Below are 16,210 nucleotides of genomic sequence, written 5' to 3'. Positions count from 1 at the left end.
TGAGATGCTGGCTCCTAGCAGCAATGTGTACACCTGGGTGAGATGCTGGCTCCTAGCAGCAATGTGTACACCTGGGTGAGATGCGGACTCCTAGCAGCGATATGTACACCTGGGTGAGATGCTGACTCCTAGCAGCAATGTGTACACCTGGGTGAGATGCTGTCTCATCAGCAGCAATGTGTACACCTGGGTGAGATGCTGGCTCCTAGCAGCAATGTGTACACCTGGGTGAGGTGCTGACTCCTAGCAGCAATATGTACACCTGGATGAGATGCTGCCTCCTAGCAGCAATGTGTACACCTGGTTGAGATGCTGCCTCCGAGCAGCAATGTGTACACCTGGTTGAGATGCTGCCTCCGAGCAGCAATATGTACACCTGGGTGAGATGCTGGCTCCTAGCAGCAATATGTACACCTGGGTGAGATGCTGGCTCCTAGCAGCAATGTGTACACCTGGGTGAGATGCTGGCTCCTAGCAGCAATATGTACACCCGGGTGAGATGCTGACACCTAGCAGCAATATGTACACCTGGGTGAGATGCTGACTCCTAGCAGCAATATGTACACCCAGGTGAGATGCTGTCTCCTAGCAACAATATGTACACCTGGGTGAGATGCTGACTCCTAGCAGCAATATGTACACCCAGGTGAGATGCTGTCTCCTAGCAGCAATATATACACCTGGGTGAGATGCTGACTCCTAGCAGCGATATGTACACCCGGGTGAGATTCTGCCAGCTCCTAGCAGCAATATGTGCACCTGGGTGAGATGCTGCCTCCGAGCAGCAATATGTACACCTGGGTGAGATGCTGGCTCCTAGCAGTAATATGTACACCTGGGTGAGATGCTGACTCCTAGCAGCAATGTGTACACCTGGTTGAGATGCTGCCCTCTAGCAGCAATGTGTACACCTGGTAGAGATGCTGACTCCTAGCAGTAATATGTACACCTGGGTGAGATGCTGACTCCTAGCAGCGATATGTACACCTGGGTGAGATTCTGCCAGCTCCTAGTGAGATGCTGACTCCAAGCAGTAATATGTACACCTGGGTGAGATGCTGGCTCCTAGCAGCAATATGTACACCTGGGTGAGATGCTGGCTCCTAGAAGCAATATGTACACCTGGTTGAGATGCTGCCCCGAGCAGCAATATGTACACCTGGGTGAAATGCTGCCTCTAGCAGCAATATGTACGCCTGGATGAGATGCTGGCCCCTAGCAGTAATATGTACACCTGGGTGAGATGCTGTCTCATCCGCAGTAATATGTACACCCGGGTGAGATGCTGCCTCCGAGCAGAAATATGTACACCTGGATGAGATGCTGCCTCCGAGCAGCAATATGTACACCTGGTTGAGATGCTGCCCCGAGCAGCAATATGTACACCTGGGTGAGATGCTGTCTCTAGCAGCAATATGTACGCCTGGATGAGATGCTGGCCCCTAGCAGTAATATGTACACCTGGGTGAGATGCTGTCTCATCCGCAGTAATATGTACACCCGGGTGAGATGCTGCCTCCGAGCAGAAATATGTACACCTGGATGAGATGCTGGCTCCTAGCAGTAATAGGTACACCTGGGTGAGATGCTGACTCCTAGCAGCAATGTGTACACCTGGTTGAGATGCTGCCCCCTAGCAGCAATGTGTACACCTGGGTGAGATGCTGGCTCCTAGCAGCAATATGTACACCTGGGTGAGATGCTGGCTCCTAGCAGCAATATGTACACCTGGTTCAGATGCTGCCCCGAGCAGCAATATGTACACCTGGGTGAGATGCTGCCTCTAGCAGCAATATGTACGCCTGGATGAGATGCTGGCCCCTAGCAGTAATATGTACACCTGGGTGAGATGCTGTCTCATCCGCAGTAATATGTACACCTGGATGAGATGCTGCCTCTAGCAGCAATATGTACACCCGGGTGAGAAGCTGTCTCCTAGCAGCAATGTGTACACCTGGATGAGATGCTGCCTCCTAGCAGCAATATGTACACCTGGGTGAGATGCTGACTCCTAGCAGCGACATGTACACCTGGATGAGATGCTGTCTCTAGCAGCAGTATGTACACCTGGGTGAGATTCTGCCAGCTCCTAGCAGCAATATGTACACCTGGGTGAGATGCTGGCTCCTAACAGCGAAATGTACACCTGGATGAGATGCTGCCTCCTAGCAGCAATGTGTACACCTGGTTGAGATGCTGGCTCCTAACAGCGAAATGTACACCTGGATGAGATTCTGCCAGCTCCTAGCAGGAATATGTACACCTGGATGAGATTCTGCCAGCTCCTAGCAGCAATATGCACACCTGGGTGAGATGCTGGCTCCTAGCAGCAATGTGTACACCTGGGTGAGATGCTGGCTCCTAGCAGCAATATGTACACCCGGGTGAGATGCTGACTCCTAGCAGCAATATGTACACCTGGATAAGATGCTGCCTCCTAGCAGCACTATGTACACCTGGGTGAGATGCTGGCTCCTAACAGTGATATGTACACCTGGGTGAGATGCTGTCTCATCCGCAGCAATATGTACACCTGGGTGAGAAGCTGTCTCCTAGCAGCAATGTGTACACCTGGATGAGACGCTGCCTCCTAGTAGCAATATGTACACCTGGGTGAGATGCTGACTCCTAGCAGCAATATGTACACCTGGGTGAGATGCGGACTCCTAGCACCAATTTGTACACCTGGGTGAGATGCTGTCTCCTAGCAGCAATGTGTACACCTGGGTGAGATGCTGCCTCTAGCAGCAATATGTACACCTGGGTGAGATGCTGACTCCTAGCAGCAATGTGGACACCTGGGTGAGATGCTGGCTCCTAGCAGCAATATGTACACCTGGGTGAGATGCTGGCTCCTAGCAGCAATATGCACACCTGGGTGAGATGCTGTCTCATAGCAGCAATATGTACACCTGGGTGAGATGCTGACTCCTAGCAGCAATGTGTACACCTGGGTGAGATGCTGCCTCTAGCAGCAATATGTACACCTGGGTGAGATGCTGACTCCTAGCAGCAATATGTACACCTGGGTGAGATGCTGACTCCTAGCAGCAATGTGTACCTGGATGAGATGCTGCCTCCTAGCAGCAATTGTCAAGATCCGAGTCCACCTCCCCTTTCTCCTCACCGGACTCCTCCGAGGTAAGTTCACAAGAGTCCGTCTCAATCTTCCTGGCTTCTCCTTAGCCCCTGGCCCCTTGCCTTTCGGTGTTCTGGTCTTCTTTCCGTGAAGGTAAGGTCTGGCCCCTCCGGAGGCCACCTTGACAGAGGAGTGGACCTGTCACCGGGGAACCCCAGGGGGCCAGCCTCAGCTCTAGGGAAAAAAGCCTGAAGGCAGAAAAAACCCTAGTCCGTAGATGGGTTCAGAAGACAGGTCCTTTAGATGGTACAGATCTTTAGGTTGCAGTTCCAAGATACCAGGTATGATGACGTACTCAGTGTAGCTGAAGGCAGGAATCCAAGAAGCAAATGCCAAGATACGGAGTGGAAGGGTATCAGACCCTGGGAGAAAGGTAGTTAAGGGAAGGTATAGTAAAGAAAAGATACACAGGAGTTAGATACAACAAGAAGGGACTACTGTGCCAAGTCAGGGAGACGAAAGCAGGAATGCCCCAAGTATTCAGAAGCAGCGCTGAACCACCACGGCGGAGAGGAAAGGAACAACCCGCCGGAAGGCAGCACGCCGAAAAGGCAGGAAGGTAGGATTAGCAACAGGGGCTCAAGGGAACGCAGAAGCGGCGAAGCGCAGCGCCTCCGCGCCCGTTAAAGAAAGAAAACACCAGACAGAAGGGCTGAGAGAACAGCCGATAGCGAGACCAGCTGGGAAGCTCCTGTTCATGGACGCGGAGCACAGTGCGAAGAAGCAGCCTCGCGGCCGGAGTAAGGATGCAGACCAGGCAGCAGTGGCGTTAAGAAAAAAGGTAGATTGAAAGTTAGAGCGAGGGAAGAACAGGGAAGCGGAGAGGCACCGTACCAGAATTAGCAGCGGCAACCTCAAACAAAAAGTAGAAAGTTAGCGAGCACGAAGACAACAGTAAAGATAGAGGAAAAGAGATACAGGGAAGGAACAAGGGGAATAAAGACTAGAAGAGTAATACACGGGATGGCGATAATCCAAAAGTCGGAGCGTTGAGAGAGTGAAACAACAGATACAATGCGCCGAGAAGTGGGCGGAGCCAGATTATATAAGCTCCGGCGCCATGTTGGGTGAGGACTAGACCGTTCTCCGCCGGAACCGCCAGCGATTCCAATGTTTCCAATCTTGGATCCTGACAGCAATATGTACACCTGGGTGAGATGCTGCCTCTAGCAGCAATATGTACACATGGGTAAGATGCTGTCTCCTAGCAGCAATATGTACATCTGAGTGAGATGCTGTCTCATCCGCAGCAATATGTGCACCTGCGTGAGATTCTGCCAGCTCCTAGCAGCAATATGTACACCTGGGTGAGATGCTGGCTCCTAGCAGCAATATGTACATCTGAGTGAGATGCTGTCTCATCAGCAGCAATATGTACACCTGGGTGAGATGCTGGCTCCTAGCAGCAATATGTACACCTGGATGAGATGCTGACTCCTAGCAGCACTATGTACACCTGGGTGAGATGCTGCCTGCTAGCAGCACTATGTACAACTGGGTGAGATTCTGGCTCCTAGCAGCAATATGTACACCTGGGTGAGATGCTGACTCCTAGCAGCACCATGTACACCTGGGTGAGATGCTGCCTCCTAGCAGCACTATGTACACCTGGGTGAGCTGTTGCCTCCTAGCAGCAATATGTACATCTGAGTGAGATGCTGTCTCATCCGCAGCAATATGTACACCTGGGTGAGATTCTGCCAGCTCCTAGCAGCAATATGTACACCTGTGTGAGATGCTGGCTCCTGGCAGCAATATGTACAGCAGCAATATGTACATCTGAGTGAAATGCTGTCTCATCAGAAGCAATATGTACACCTGGGTGAGATTCTGACTCCTAGCAGCAATATGTACACCCGGGTGAGATGCTGACTCCTAGCAGCAATATGTATACTTGGGTGAGATGCTGACTCCTAGCAGCAATATGTACACCTGGGTGAGATGCTGACTCCTAGCAGCAATATGTATACTTGGGTGAGATGCTGACTCCTAGCAGCAATATGTACACCTGGGTGAGATGCTGACTCCTAACAGCAATATGTACACATGGGTGAGATGCTGTCTCCTAGCAGCAATATATACACCCGGGTGAGATGCTGACTCCTAGCAGCAATATGTACACCCGGGTGAGATACTGACTCCTAGCAGCAATATGTACACCCGGGTGAGATTCTGACTCCTAGCAGCAATATGTACACCCGGGTGAGATGCTGACTCCTAGCAGCAATATGTACGCCTGGGTGAGATGCTGTCTCATCAGAAGCAATATGTACACCTTGGTGAGATTCTGCCAGCTCCTAGCAGCAATATGTACACATGGGTGAGATGCCAGCTCCTAGCAGCAATATGTAAACCTGGGTGAGATGCTGACTCCAAGCAGCAATATGTACATCTGAGTGAGATGATGTCTCATCAGCAGCAATATGTACACCTGGGTGAGATTCTGCCAGCTCCTAGTGAGATGCTGGCTCCAAGCAGCAATGTGTACACCTGGGTGAGATGCTGGCTCCTAGCAGCAATATGTACACCTGGGTGAGATGCTGACTCCTAGCAGCAATATGTACACCTGGGTGAGATGCTGACTCCTAGCAGCAATATGTATACTTGGGTGAGATGCTGACTCCTAGCAGCAATATGTACACCTGGGTGAGATGCTGACTCCTAGCAGCAATATGTATACTTGGGTGAGATGCTGACTCCTAGCAGCAATATGTACACCTGGGTGAGATGCTGACTCCTAACAGCAATATGTACACATGGGTGAGATGCTGTCTCCTAGCAGCAATATATACACCCGGGTGAGATGCTGACTCCTAGCAGCAATATGTACACCCGGGTGAGATACTGACTCCTAGCAGCAATATGTACACCCGGGTGAGATTCTGACTCCTAGCAGCAATATGTACACCCGGGTGAGATGCTGACTCCTAGCAGCAATATGTACGCCTGGGTGAGATGCTGTCTCATCAGAAGCAATATGTACACCTTGGTGAGATTCTGCCAGCTCCTAGCAGCAATATGTACACATGGGTGAGATGCCAGCTCCTAGCAGCAATATGTAAACCTGGGTGAGATGCTGACTCCAAGCAGCAATATGTACATCTGAGTGAGATGCTGTCTCATCAGCAGCAATATGTACACCTGGGTGAGATGCTGACTCCTAGCAGCAATATGTACACCTGGATGAGATTCTAGCTCCTAGCAGCATTATGTACATCTGAGTGAGATGCTGTCTCATCCGCAGCAATATGTACACCTGGATGAGATGCTGGCTCCTAGCAGCAATATGTACATCTGAGTGAGATGCTGTCTCATCCGCAGCAATATGTACACCTGGGTGAGATTCTGCCAGCTCCTAGTGAGATGCTGACTCCAAGCAGTAATATGTACACCTGGGTGAGATGCTGGCTCCTAGCAGCAATATGTATACTTGGGTGAGATGCTGGCTCCTAGCAGCAATGTGTACACCTGGGTGAGATGCTGACTCCTAGCAGCAATATGTAGACCTGGGTGAGATGCTGACTCCTAGCAGCAATATGTATACTAGGGTGAGATGCTGACTCCTAGCAGCAATATGTACACCTGGGTGAGATGCTGACTCCTAGCAGCAATATGTACACCTGGATGAGATTCTAGCTCCTAGCAGCAATATGTACATCTGAGTGAGATGCTGTCTCATCGGCAGCAATATGTACACCTGGATGAGATGCTGGCTCCTGGCAGCAATATGTACATCTGAGTGAGATGCTGTCTCATCCGCAGTAATATGTACACCTGGGTGAGATTCTGCCAGCTCCTAGTGAGATGCTGACTCCAAGCAGCAATATGTACACTTGGGTGAGATGCTGGCTCCTAGCAGCAATATGTATACTTGGGTGAGATGCTGGCTCCTAGCAGCAATATGTATACTTGGGTGAGATGCTGGCTCCTAGCAGCAATGTGTACACCTGGGTGAGATGCTGACTCGTAGCAGCAATATGTACACTTGGGTGAGAAGCTGTCTCCTAGCAGCAATATGTACACCTGGGTGAGATGCTGACTCCTAGCAGCAATATGTACACCCTGGTGAGATGCTGACTCCTAGCAGCAATATGTACACCCGGGTGAGATGCTGACTCCTAGCAGCAATGTGTACACCCGGGTGAAATGCTGGCTCCTAGCAGCAATGTGTACACCTGGGTGAGATGCTGACTCCTAGCAGCAATATGTACACCCGGATGAGATGCTGACTCCTAGCAGCAATATGCACACCTGGATGAGATGCTGACTCCTAGCAGCAATATGCACACCTGGATGAGATGCTGACTCCTAGCAGCAATATGCACACCTGGATGAGATGCTGGCTCCTAGCAGTAATATGTACACCTGGGTGAGATGCTGACTCCTAGCAGCAATGTGTACACCTGGATGAGATGCTGACTCCTAGCAGCAATATGCACACCTGGATGAGATGCTGGCACCTAGCAGCAATATGCACGAGATGCTGTCTCATCAGCAGCAATATGCACACCTGGATGAGATGCTGTCTCGACAGCAGATGCTGCATGACCTTCGACGTGTGCTGCTTCTCACTGATAACCATGTGCTCTGCTGAGAGACGCCTCTCTCTGGCAAAAGCGCCAGAAGCACCGAGAATCCAGGTGCTCCCACATTGCCTACTGCCGGTTAGACAGAATTATAAGAATACCATAGCGTTCTATATGTCACCCTGCCCTCCAGGCGTTTTAATATAGCAGTCGTATTAAGATCAGAACATGCTGTGGCAGGAATGTATCTTATGAACTCGTTGATAGGCTCTCTCACTCAGGCGTGTGATGGGGCTATACACTAGTGGCCAGTTTAATACCACATTAAATGCCATAGTGTAGTGAAGCGGTTCCAATGATTTAACTGGGCTCAATGAGACAGCAGACCCAGCTGCGAAACTGGGTGCAACATTACACTGCCCACTGCTGAGTGTGTGCCAATAGTGGGCAGGGCACCAGCACACCCGATACTCAGATCAACGGGCCTTCTCGCCACCCATAAGAGGGCACTAGATCTCAGAACAGGCCTCTCAGGTCACACCCTTTTCATTTAAAAAAAGATTTCAACTGGAGTCTAAAAAGTTCTCTCAATACAGCCACGTGTGCTCTTACCTATAAACAAAGGATTAACTTTCCAAAGCAAGGCTTCCATTGTGTGGAACACAGAACAAGCCTTGGCCTCGTAGGAGCCAGTGTGGAAAAGCAGTTGCTGTTTCGCAGAAGGGTCCGAGAGGGCAATGGTGGGCTCAGTGCACAGTGGCGGGCTGTGCGGCCCTCTGCTGCTGCCTGCAACGTGTCGCGCTCCCATGCGCGGCGTGTGCTGATGCAATTCCAAGGCGCGCTTGAGTCAAGCTCCCCTGCCGGCGCCTCGACGTGGCGTGTGGGCCGGCTCGCAAACGCAGGGCATGCACTGCCAAAGGACAGGGCGGAGCGGGCATCTGGGGCCGGCACCGGGTGTGGGCCGGCTCGCAGGGCATGCACTGCCAGGCACATCGCATGTGCGCAAAGGATAGAGCGGGGTGGGCACTGCCCACGTGTGGGGCCGGCACTTTTTTGACCTAGGGAAAGGGGACCCCCTCCTCGTTAGAGTGCTCCTTGCTTCACAGCGCTAGCTTCGCACTCCACAAATTCTCACGTGGATTGCTATGCTCCTGGCTGAGACCATGCACTGTTTACACCCTCTCTGCTTGACTGGGCGGGTTCAACATGGCAGTTACGTGGTAGTAATTCCCGTTCCTTTACTACCACTTTTCTGTACCGCTGAATTTCCGCACTGAAGGAAATGTGGAGAAGATACCGCTAGCATGTTGCCTAAGACACCTCTTCCACTATACCAGCAAAAAAGTCCCAGCGGTATTATTACCACCACAAGAATGAGTCCAATATCTTCATGCAATACGACGTACTCCAAAAACTGGGCTTGAAAACACCCTTCCTAGCGTAGTCACATTCCGGCGGTAATGCCAGCAGAATGAGTGAGGCCATGATACATTGAATTGGATGTGTAGCCTCGGCCCACTCTCCGGCGCCCCCCCCCTCCCCCCCACATGCTCTGCGTACTAATAATACCCGGAGGCCGCGAGCCCCGGGAATGTGTGTTCTGCAAGCACTGCAATTCCTGCCTCACTGACCCTGCCACGCTGCTCCAGGCCAAGCCATTCCTACGGCTTGAAATAAAAGAACTGCTTGCTGATAATCACTATAGCTCCAGCTGATGAGATACCTCATGGAGCTAATGCACCGGCCGGGCAGATATGTGTGCGTGCAACCTTCTGGCCACAGGCTTGACTACCTCTGACTGCAACTCAACCTTCCATCCTTCAGAGGTTGATATTATGAATAAACCCGAGATATTATTAAGACATCAACACGCAATTCAGTTATTGTAATAGGACGCGCCAGTAACCAGGCTCTCTGCACACGAGTCAGGGCGTATGCGCCGCGCCATGCCCTGTGCGCAGCAGGGCAGACAGGGCACTAATCTGGCCCATATACAGCAAAAATGACAGACAATATGCATACCATATGTCCCGATCCCCGTTACATACAATGCAGTCAGGGGACATGCACATCTACACAGCAGCGCCGGTAGCAGTCAGGGGGCATGACCCTGTACAGCAGCACTGACACTAATCAAGGAGCACGCGCCTCTACACAGCAGCGCCGTAGCAGTCAGGGGGCATGACCCTGTACAGCAGCACTGACACCAATCAAGGAGCACGCGCCTCTACACAGCAGCACCGGCAGCATTGAAGGGGCACGACCCTGTACAGCAGTACTGACACTAATCAAGGAGCACGCGCCTCTACACAGCAGCGCCGGTAGCAGTCAGGGGGCATGACCCTGTACAGCAGCACTGACACTAATCAAGGAGCACGCGCCTCTACACAGCAGCGCCGGTAGCAGTCAGGGGGCATGACCCTGTACAGCAGCACTGACACTAATCAAGGAGCACGCGCCTCTACACAGCAAAACAGGCAGCAGTGAAGGGGCATGACCCTGTACAGCAGCACTGACACTAATCAAGGAGCACGCGCCTCTACACAGCAGCGCCGGCAGCAGTGAAGGGGCATGACCCTGTACAGCAGCACTGACACTAATCAAGGAGCACGCGCCTCTACACAGCAGAACAAGCAGCAGTGAAGGGGCATGACCCTGTACAGCAGCACTGACACTAATCAAGGAGCACGCGCCTCTACACAGCAAAACAGGCAGCAGTGAAGGGGCATGACCCTGTACAGCAGCACTGACACTAATCAAGGAGCACGCGCCTCTACACAGCAGCGCCGGCAGCAGTGAAGGGGCATGACCCTGTACAGCAGCACTGACACTAATCAAGGAGCACGCGCCTCTACACAGCAGAACAAGCAGCAGTGAAGGGGCATGACCCTGTACAGCAGCACTGACACCAATCAAGGAGCACGCGCCTCTACACAGCAGCACCGGCAGCATTGAAGGGGCACGACCCTGTACAGCAGTACTGACACTAATCAAGGAGCACGCGCCTCTACACAGCAGCGCCGGTAGCAGTCAGGGGGCATGACCCTGTACAGCAGCACTGACACTAATCAAGGAGCACGCGCCTCTACACAGCAGCGCCGGTAGCAGTCAGGGGGCATGACCCTGTACAGCAGCACTGACACTAATCAAGGAGCACGCGCCTCTACACAGCAGCGCCGGTAGCAGTCAGGGGGCATGACCCTGTACAGCAGCACTGACACTAATCAAGGAGCACGCGCCTCTACACAGCAAAACAGGCAGCAGTGAAGGGGCATGACCCTGTACAGCAGCACTGACACTAATCAAGGAGCACGCACCTCTACACAGCAGCGCCGGCAGCAGTGAAGGGGCATGACCCTGTACAGCAGCACTGACACTAATCAAGGAGCACGCGCCTCTACACAGCAGAACAAGCAGCAGTGAAGGGGCATGACCCTGTACAGCAGCACTGACACTAATCAAGGAGCACGCGCCTCTACACAGCAGCGCCGTAGCAGTCAGGGGGCATGACCCTGTACAGCAGCACTGACACCAATCAAGGAGCACGCGCCTCTACACAGCAGCACCGGCAGCATTGAAGGGGCACGACCCTGTACAGCAGTACTGACACTAATCAAGGAGCACGCGCCTCTACACAGCAGCGCCGGTAGCAGTCAGGGGGCATGACCCTGTACAGCAGCACTGACACTAATCAAGGAGCACGCGCCTCTACACAGCAGCGCCGGTAGCAGTCAGGGGGCATGACCCTGTACAGCAGCACTGACACTAATCAAGGAGCACGCGCCTCTACACAGCAGTGCCGGTAGCAGTCAGGGGGCACGACCCTGTACAGCAGCACTGACACTAATCAAGGAGCACGCGCCTCTACACAGCAAAACAGGCAGCAGTGAAGGGGCATGACCCTGTACAGCAGCACTGACACTAATCAAGGAGCACGCACCTCTACACAGCAGCGCCGGCAGCAGTGAAGGGGCATGACCCTGTACAGCAGCACTGACACTAATCAAGGAGCACGCGCCTCTACACAGCAGAACAAGCAGCAGTGAAGGGGCATGACCCTGTACAGCAGCACTGACACTAATCAAGGAGCACGCGCCTCTACACAGCAGCGCCGGTAGCAGCCAGGGGGCATGACCCTGTACAGCAGCACTGAAACTAATCAAGGAGCACACACCTCTACACAGCAGCGCCGGCAGCAGTGAAGGGGCATGACCCTGTACAGCAGCACTGACGAGAGCACGTCCCTCTACACAGCAGCGCCGGTAGCAGCCAGGGGGCTTGACCCTGTACAGCAGCACTGACACTAATCAAGGAGCACGCGCCTCTACACAGCAGCGCCGGTAGCAGTCAGGGGGCATGACCCTGTACAGCAGCAGTGACACTAATCAAGGAGCACGCGCCTCTACACAGCAGCTCCGGTAGCAGTCAGGGGGCATGACCCTGTACAGCAGCACTGACACTAATCAAGGAGCACGCCCCTCTACACAGCAGTGCCGGCAGCAGTCAGGGGACATGACCCTGTACAGCAACACTGACACTAATCAAGGAGCACACACCTCTACACAGCAGCGCCGGCAGCAGTGAAGGGGCATGACCCTGTACAGCAGCACTGACACTAATCAAGGAGCACGCACCTCTACACAGCAGCGCCGGTAGCAGTCAGGGGGCATGACCCTGTACAGCAGCACTGACACTAATCAAGGAGCACGCGCCTCTACACAGCAGAACAGGCAGCAGTGAAGGGGCATGACCCTGTACAGCAGCACTGACACTAATCAAGCAGCACGTGCCTCTACACAGCAGCGCCGGCAGCAGTGAAGGGGCATGACCCTGTACAGCAGCACTGACACTAATCAAGGAGCACGCACCTCTACACAGCAGCGCCGGCAGCAGTGAAGGGGCATGACCCTGTACAGCAGCACTGACACTAATCAAGGAGCACGCGCCTCTACACAGCAGAACAGGCAGCAGTGAAGGGGCATGACCCTGTACAGCAGCACTGACACTAATCAAGGAGCACGCGCCTCTACACAGCAGCACCGGCAGCAGTGAAGGGGCATGACCCTGTACAGCAGCACTGACACTAATCAAGGAGCACGCGCCGCTACACAGCAGAACAGGCAGCAGTGAAGGGGCATGACCCTGTACAGCAGCACTGACACTAATCAAGGAGCACGCGCCTCTACACAGCAGCGCCGGCAGCAGTGAAGGGGCATGACCCTGTACAGCAGCACTGACACTAATCAAGGAACACGCACCTCTACACAGCAGCGCCGGCAGCAGTGAAGGGGCATGACCCTGTACAGCAGCACTGACACTAATCAAGGAGCACGCACCTCTACACAGCAGCACCGGCAGCAGTGAAGGGGCATGACCCTGTACAGCAGCACTGACACTAATCAAGGAGCACGCGCCGCTACACAGCAGAACAGGCAGCAGTGAAGGGGCATGACCCTGTACAGCAGCACTGACACTAATCAAGGAGCACGCGCCTCTACACAGCAGCGCCGGCAGCAGTGAAGGGGCATGACCCTGTACAGCAGCACTGACACTAATCAAGGAACACGCACCTCTACACAGCAGCGCCGGCAGCAGTGAAGGGGCATGACCCTGTACAGCAGCACTGACACTAATCAAGGAGCACGCACCTCTACACAGCAGCACCGGCAGCAGTGAAGGGGCATGACCCTGTACAGCAGCACTGACACTAATCAAGGAGCACGCGCCTCTACACAGCAGGACCAGCAGCAGTGAAGGGGCATGACCCTGTACAGCAGCACTGACACTAATCAAGGAGCACGCACCTCTACACAGCAGCGCCGGTAGCAGTCAGGGGGCATGACCCTGTACAGCAGCACTGACACTAATCAAGGAGCACGCGCCTCTACACAGCAGAACAGGCAGCAGTGAAGGGGCATGACCCTGTACAGCAGCACTGACACTAATCAAGCAGCACGCGCCTCTACACAGCAGCGCCGGCAGCAGTGAAGGGGCATGACCCTGTACAGCAGCACTGACACTAATCAAGGAGCACGCACCTCTACACAGCAGCGCCGGCAGCAGTGAAGGGGCATGACCCTGTACAGCAGCACTGACACTAATCAAGGAGCACGCGCCTCTACACAGCAGAACAGGCAGCAGTGAAGGGGCATGACCCTGTACAGCAGCACTGACACTAATCAAGGAGCACGCGCCTCTACACAGCAGCACCGGCAGCAGTGAAGGGGCATGACCCTGTACAGCAGCACTGACACTAATCAAGGAGCACGCGCCGCTACACAGCAGAACAGGCAGCAGTGAAGGGGCATGACCCTGTACAGCAGCACTGACACTAATCAAGGAGCACGCGCCTCTACACAGCAGCGCCGGCAGCAGTGAAGGGGCATGACCCTGTACAGCAGCACTGACACTAATCAAGGAACACGCACCTCTACACAGCAGCGCCGGCAGCAGTGAAGGGGCATGACCCTGTACAGCAGCACTGACACTAATCAAGGAGCACGCACCTCTACACAGCAGCACCGGCAGCAGTGAAGGGGCATGACCCTGTACAGCAGCACTGACACTAATCAAGGAGCACACACCTCTACACAGCATCGCCGGTAGCAGCCAGACTGCATGTGCCTGGGAACAGTCAGTGGGAATGTACTTGTATACGGACATCACAGGATGCACGTGCCTTAACAGAGCACCACTGACAGTGCAGCCAGGGTGTATATGCACATATTGAGTGGCACTGACAGCAGGCAGGGTGCGTGCACAAGAACACATCAGTATTGACAGGGTGTGTGTACCTGTGCACACGGGAGCACTGACAGCAGGCAGGGTGCGTGCACACATGGAGTGGCGCTGACAGCAGGCAGGGTACGTGCGCACATGGAGTGGCGCTGACAGCAGGCAGGGTGAGTGCGCACATGGAGTGGCGCTGACAGCAGGCAGGGTGCGTGCACACATGGAGTGACGCTGACAGCAGGCAGGGTGCGTGCACACACGGAGTGGCGCTGACAGCAGGCAGGGTGCGTGCACACGGAGTGGCGCTGACAGCAGGCAGGGTGCGTGCACACGGAGTGGCGCTGACAGCAGGCAGGGTGCGTGCAGGTGCGTGCACACATGGAGTGGCGCTGACAGCAGGCAGGGTGCGTGCACACATGGAGTGGCGCTGACAGCAGGCAGGGTGCGTGCACACGGAGTGGCGCTGACAGCAGGCAGGGTGCGTGCACACATGAAGTGGCGCTGACAGCAGGCAGGGTGCGTGCACACATGGAGTGGCGCTGACAGCAGGCAGGGTGCGTGCACACATGGAGTGGCGCTGACAGCAGGCAGGGTGCGTGCACACATGGAGTGGCGCTGACAGCAGGCAGGGTGCGTGCACACATGGAGTGGCGCTGACAGCAGGCAGGGTGCGTGCACACGGAGTGGCGCTGACAGCAGGCAGGGTGCGTGCACACATGGAGTGGCGCTGACAGCAGGCAGGGTGCGTGCACACGGAGTGGCGCTGACAGCAGGCAGGGTGCGTGTGGAGTGGCGCTGACAGCAGGCAGGGTGCGTGCACACATGTAGTGGCGCTGACAGCAGGCAGGGTGCGTGCACACACGGAGTGGCGCTGACAGGCAGGGTGCGTGCACACATGGAGTGGCGCTGACAGCAGGCAGGGTGCGTGCACACACGGAGTGGCGCTGACAGCAGGCAGGGTGCGTGCACACAGAGTACACATCAGCATTGACAGCTGTCAGGTACACGGCAGGACTGGCAGCAGCCCCGGCGCATGTGCCGCGCACATGTACACGTGCCGCGGGCAGCCAGGCAGGCAGGCAGCCGCGGCGGGACTCACCGTGGTGGCGGTGGAGAACTTCCTCCGCAGGGCCTGGTTGGCTCTCCACAGCATGGCGGCGGCAGAGGTCGGGGAGGGGGCGCTCGGTCTCCTCGCGGGGGCTCGCGCTGCTGCTGCCGGGGTTCTGAGGGGCTTCGCGCACGGCCCGGGCTTCCCAGGCGGCAGAGGGGGAGAAGGAGCCCTGCCAGGGAGGGAGGGAGGAAAGGGGCGGAGAGGCCCGGCGCCGGCTGACGCAAGCCCGCCCCGCCCCCGCTGGCCGCGTGCCAGGCACACGCGCACTGACGCCACGGCGCATGCGTGGGCCTGATGGCTGACAGCCGCGGCAGTTGACGGCGTGTCGCCCAGGGCTTGCCCCCAGGCCTGTGCCCCCACGCGCGCATCTGCGCAGTGCCTGTGCCCCCACGCGCTCACCGTGACGGCGTGTCACCCAGGGCGTGACCCCGGGGACCCCGGGCCTGTGCCCCACGCGCTCCCCTTTGACTGGACGTACGTGTCACCAGGCCTCGCGGGGCGCACCTGCGCAGTGCATGTGCCCCCACGCGCTCACCGTGACGGCGTGTCACCTCAGACGTGACCCCGAGGCCTCGCGGCGCGCACCTGCGCCCCCACGCGCTCTCAGTGACGGGGCCTGCCATCTGGTTTTCAGTCAGCTCGGCCTCTTGCCGGGACATTGCCCCTGCGCCGCGGAATGGGGCACCCCAGGAGCTTTTAAGA

At 55.2% G+C, this 16,210-nt stretch overlaps 1 protein-coding gene across 2 annotated transcripts in view; it reads right to left on the bottom strand.

Moving 5' to 3' along the window:
- ALDH1L2 (aldehyde dehydrogenase 1 family member L2) overlaps positions 1-16,008 on the bottom strand; it is an 836,174-nt gene extending 820,166 nt beyond the window's left edge. Inside the window, exon 1 of one of the 2 annotated variants that reach the window (XM_069629899.1) lies at positions 15,908-16,008. Coding sequence is in view for 1 of the 2 variants with exons in the window: in XM_069629898.1 (XP_069485999.1) it covers positions 15,497-15,550 (54 nt within the window). In the remaining variant the exon portion in view is untranslated. Of the gene's footprint in view, positions 1-15,496; positions 15,699-15,907 lie in introns of those variants that run through there. The other variant, XM_069629898.1, reaches the window with a different exon arrangement.
- Positions 16,009-16,210: the final 202 nt, after the last annotated feature.

The sequence above is a fragment of the Ambystoma mexicanum genome, chromosome 12, assembly GCF_040938575.1.
Source record: "Ambystoma mexicanum isolate Mex_15411 chromosome 12, UKY_AmexF1_1, whole genome shotgun sequence".
NCBI lineage: Eukaryota > Metazoa > Chordata > Amphibia > Caudata > Ambystomatidae > Ambystoma > Ambystoma mexicanum.
The sequence above is the reverse complement of the archived record's forward strand: the minus strand, read 5'-3'. Positions and strand labels throughout refer to the sequence as shown.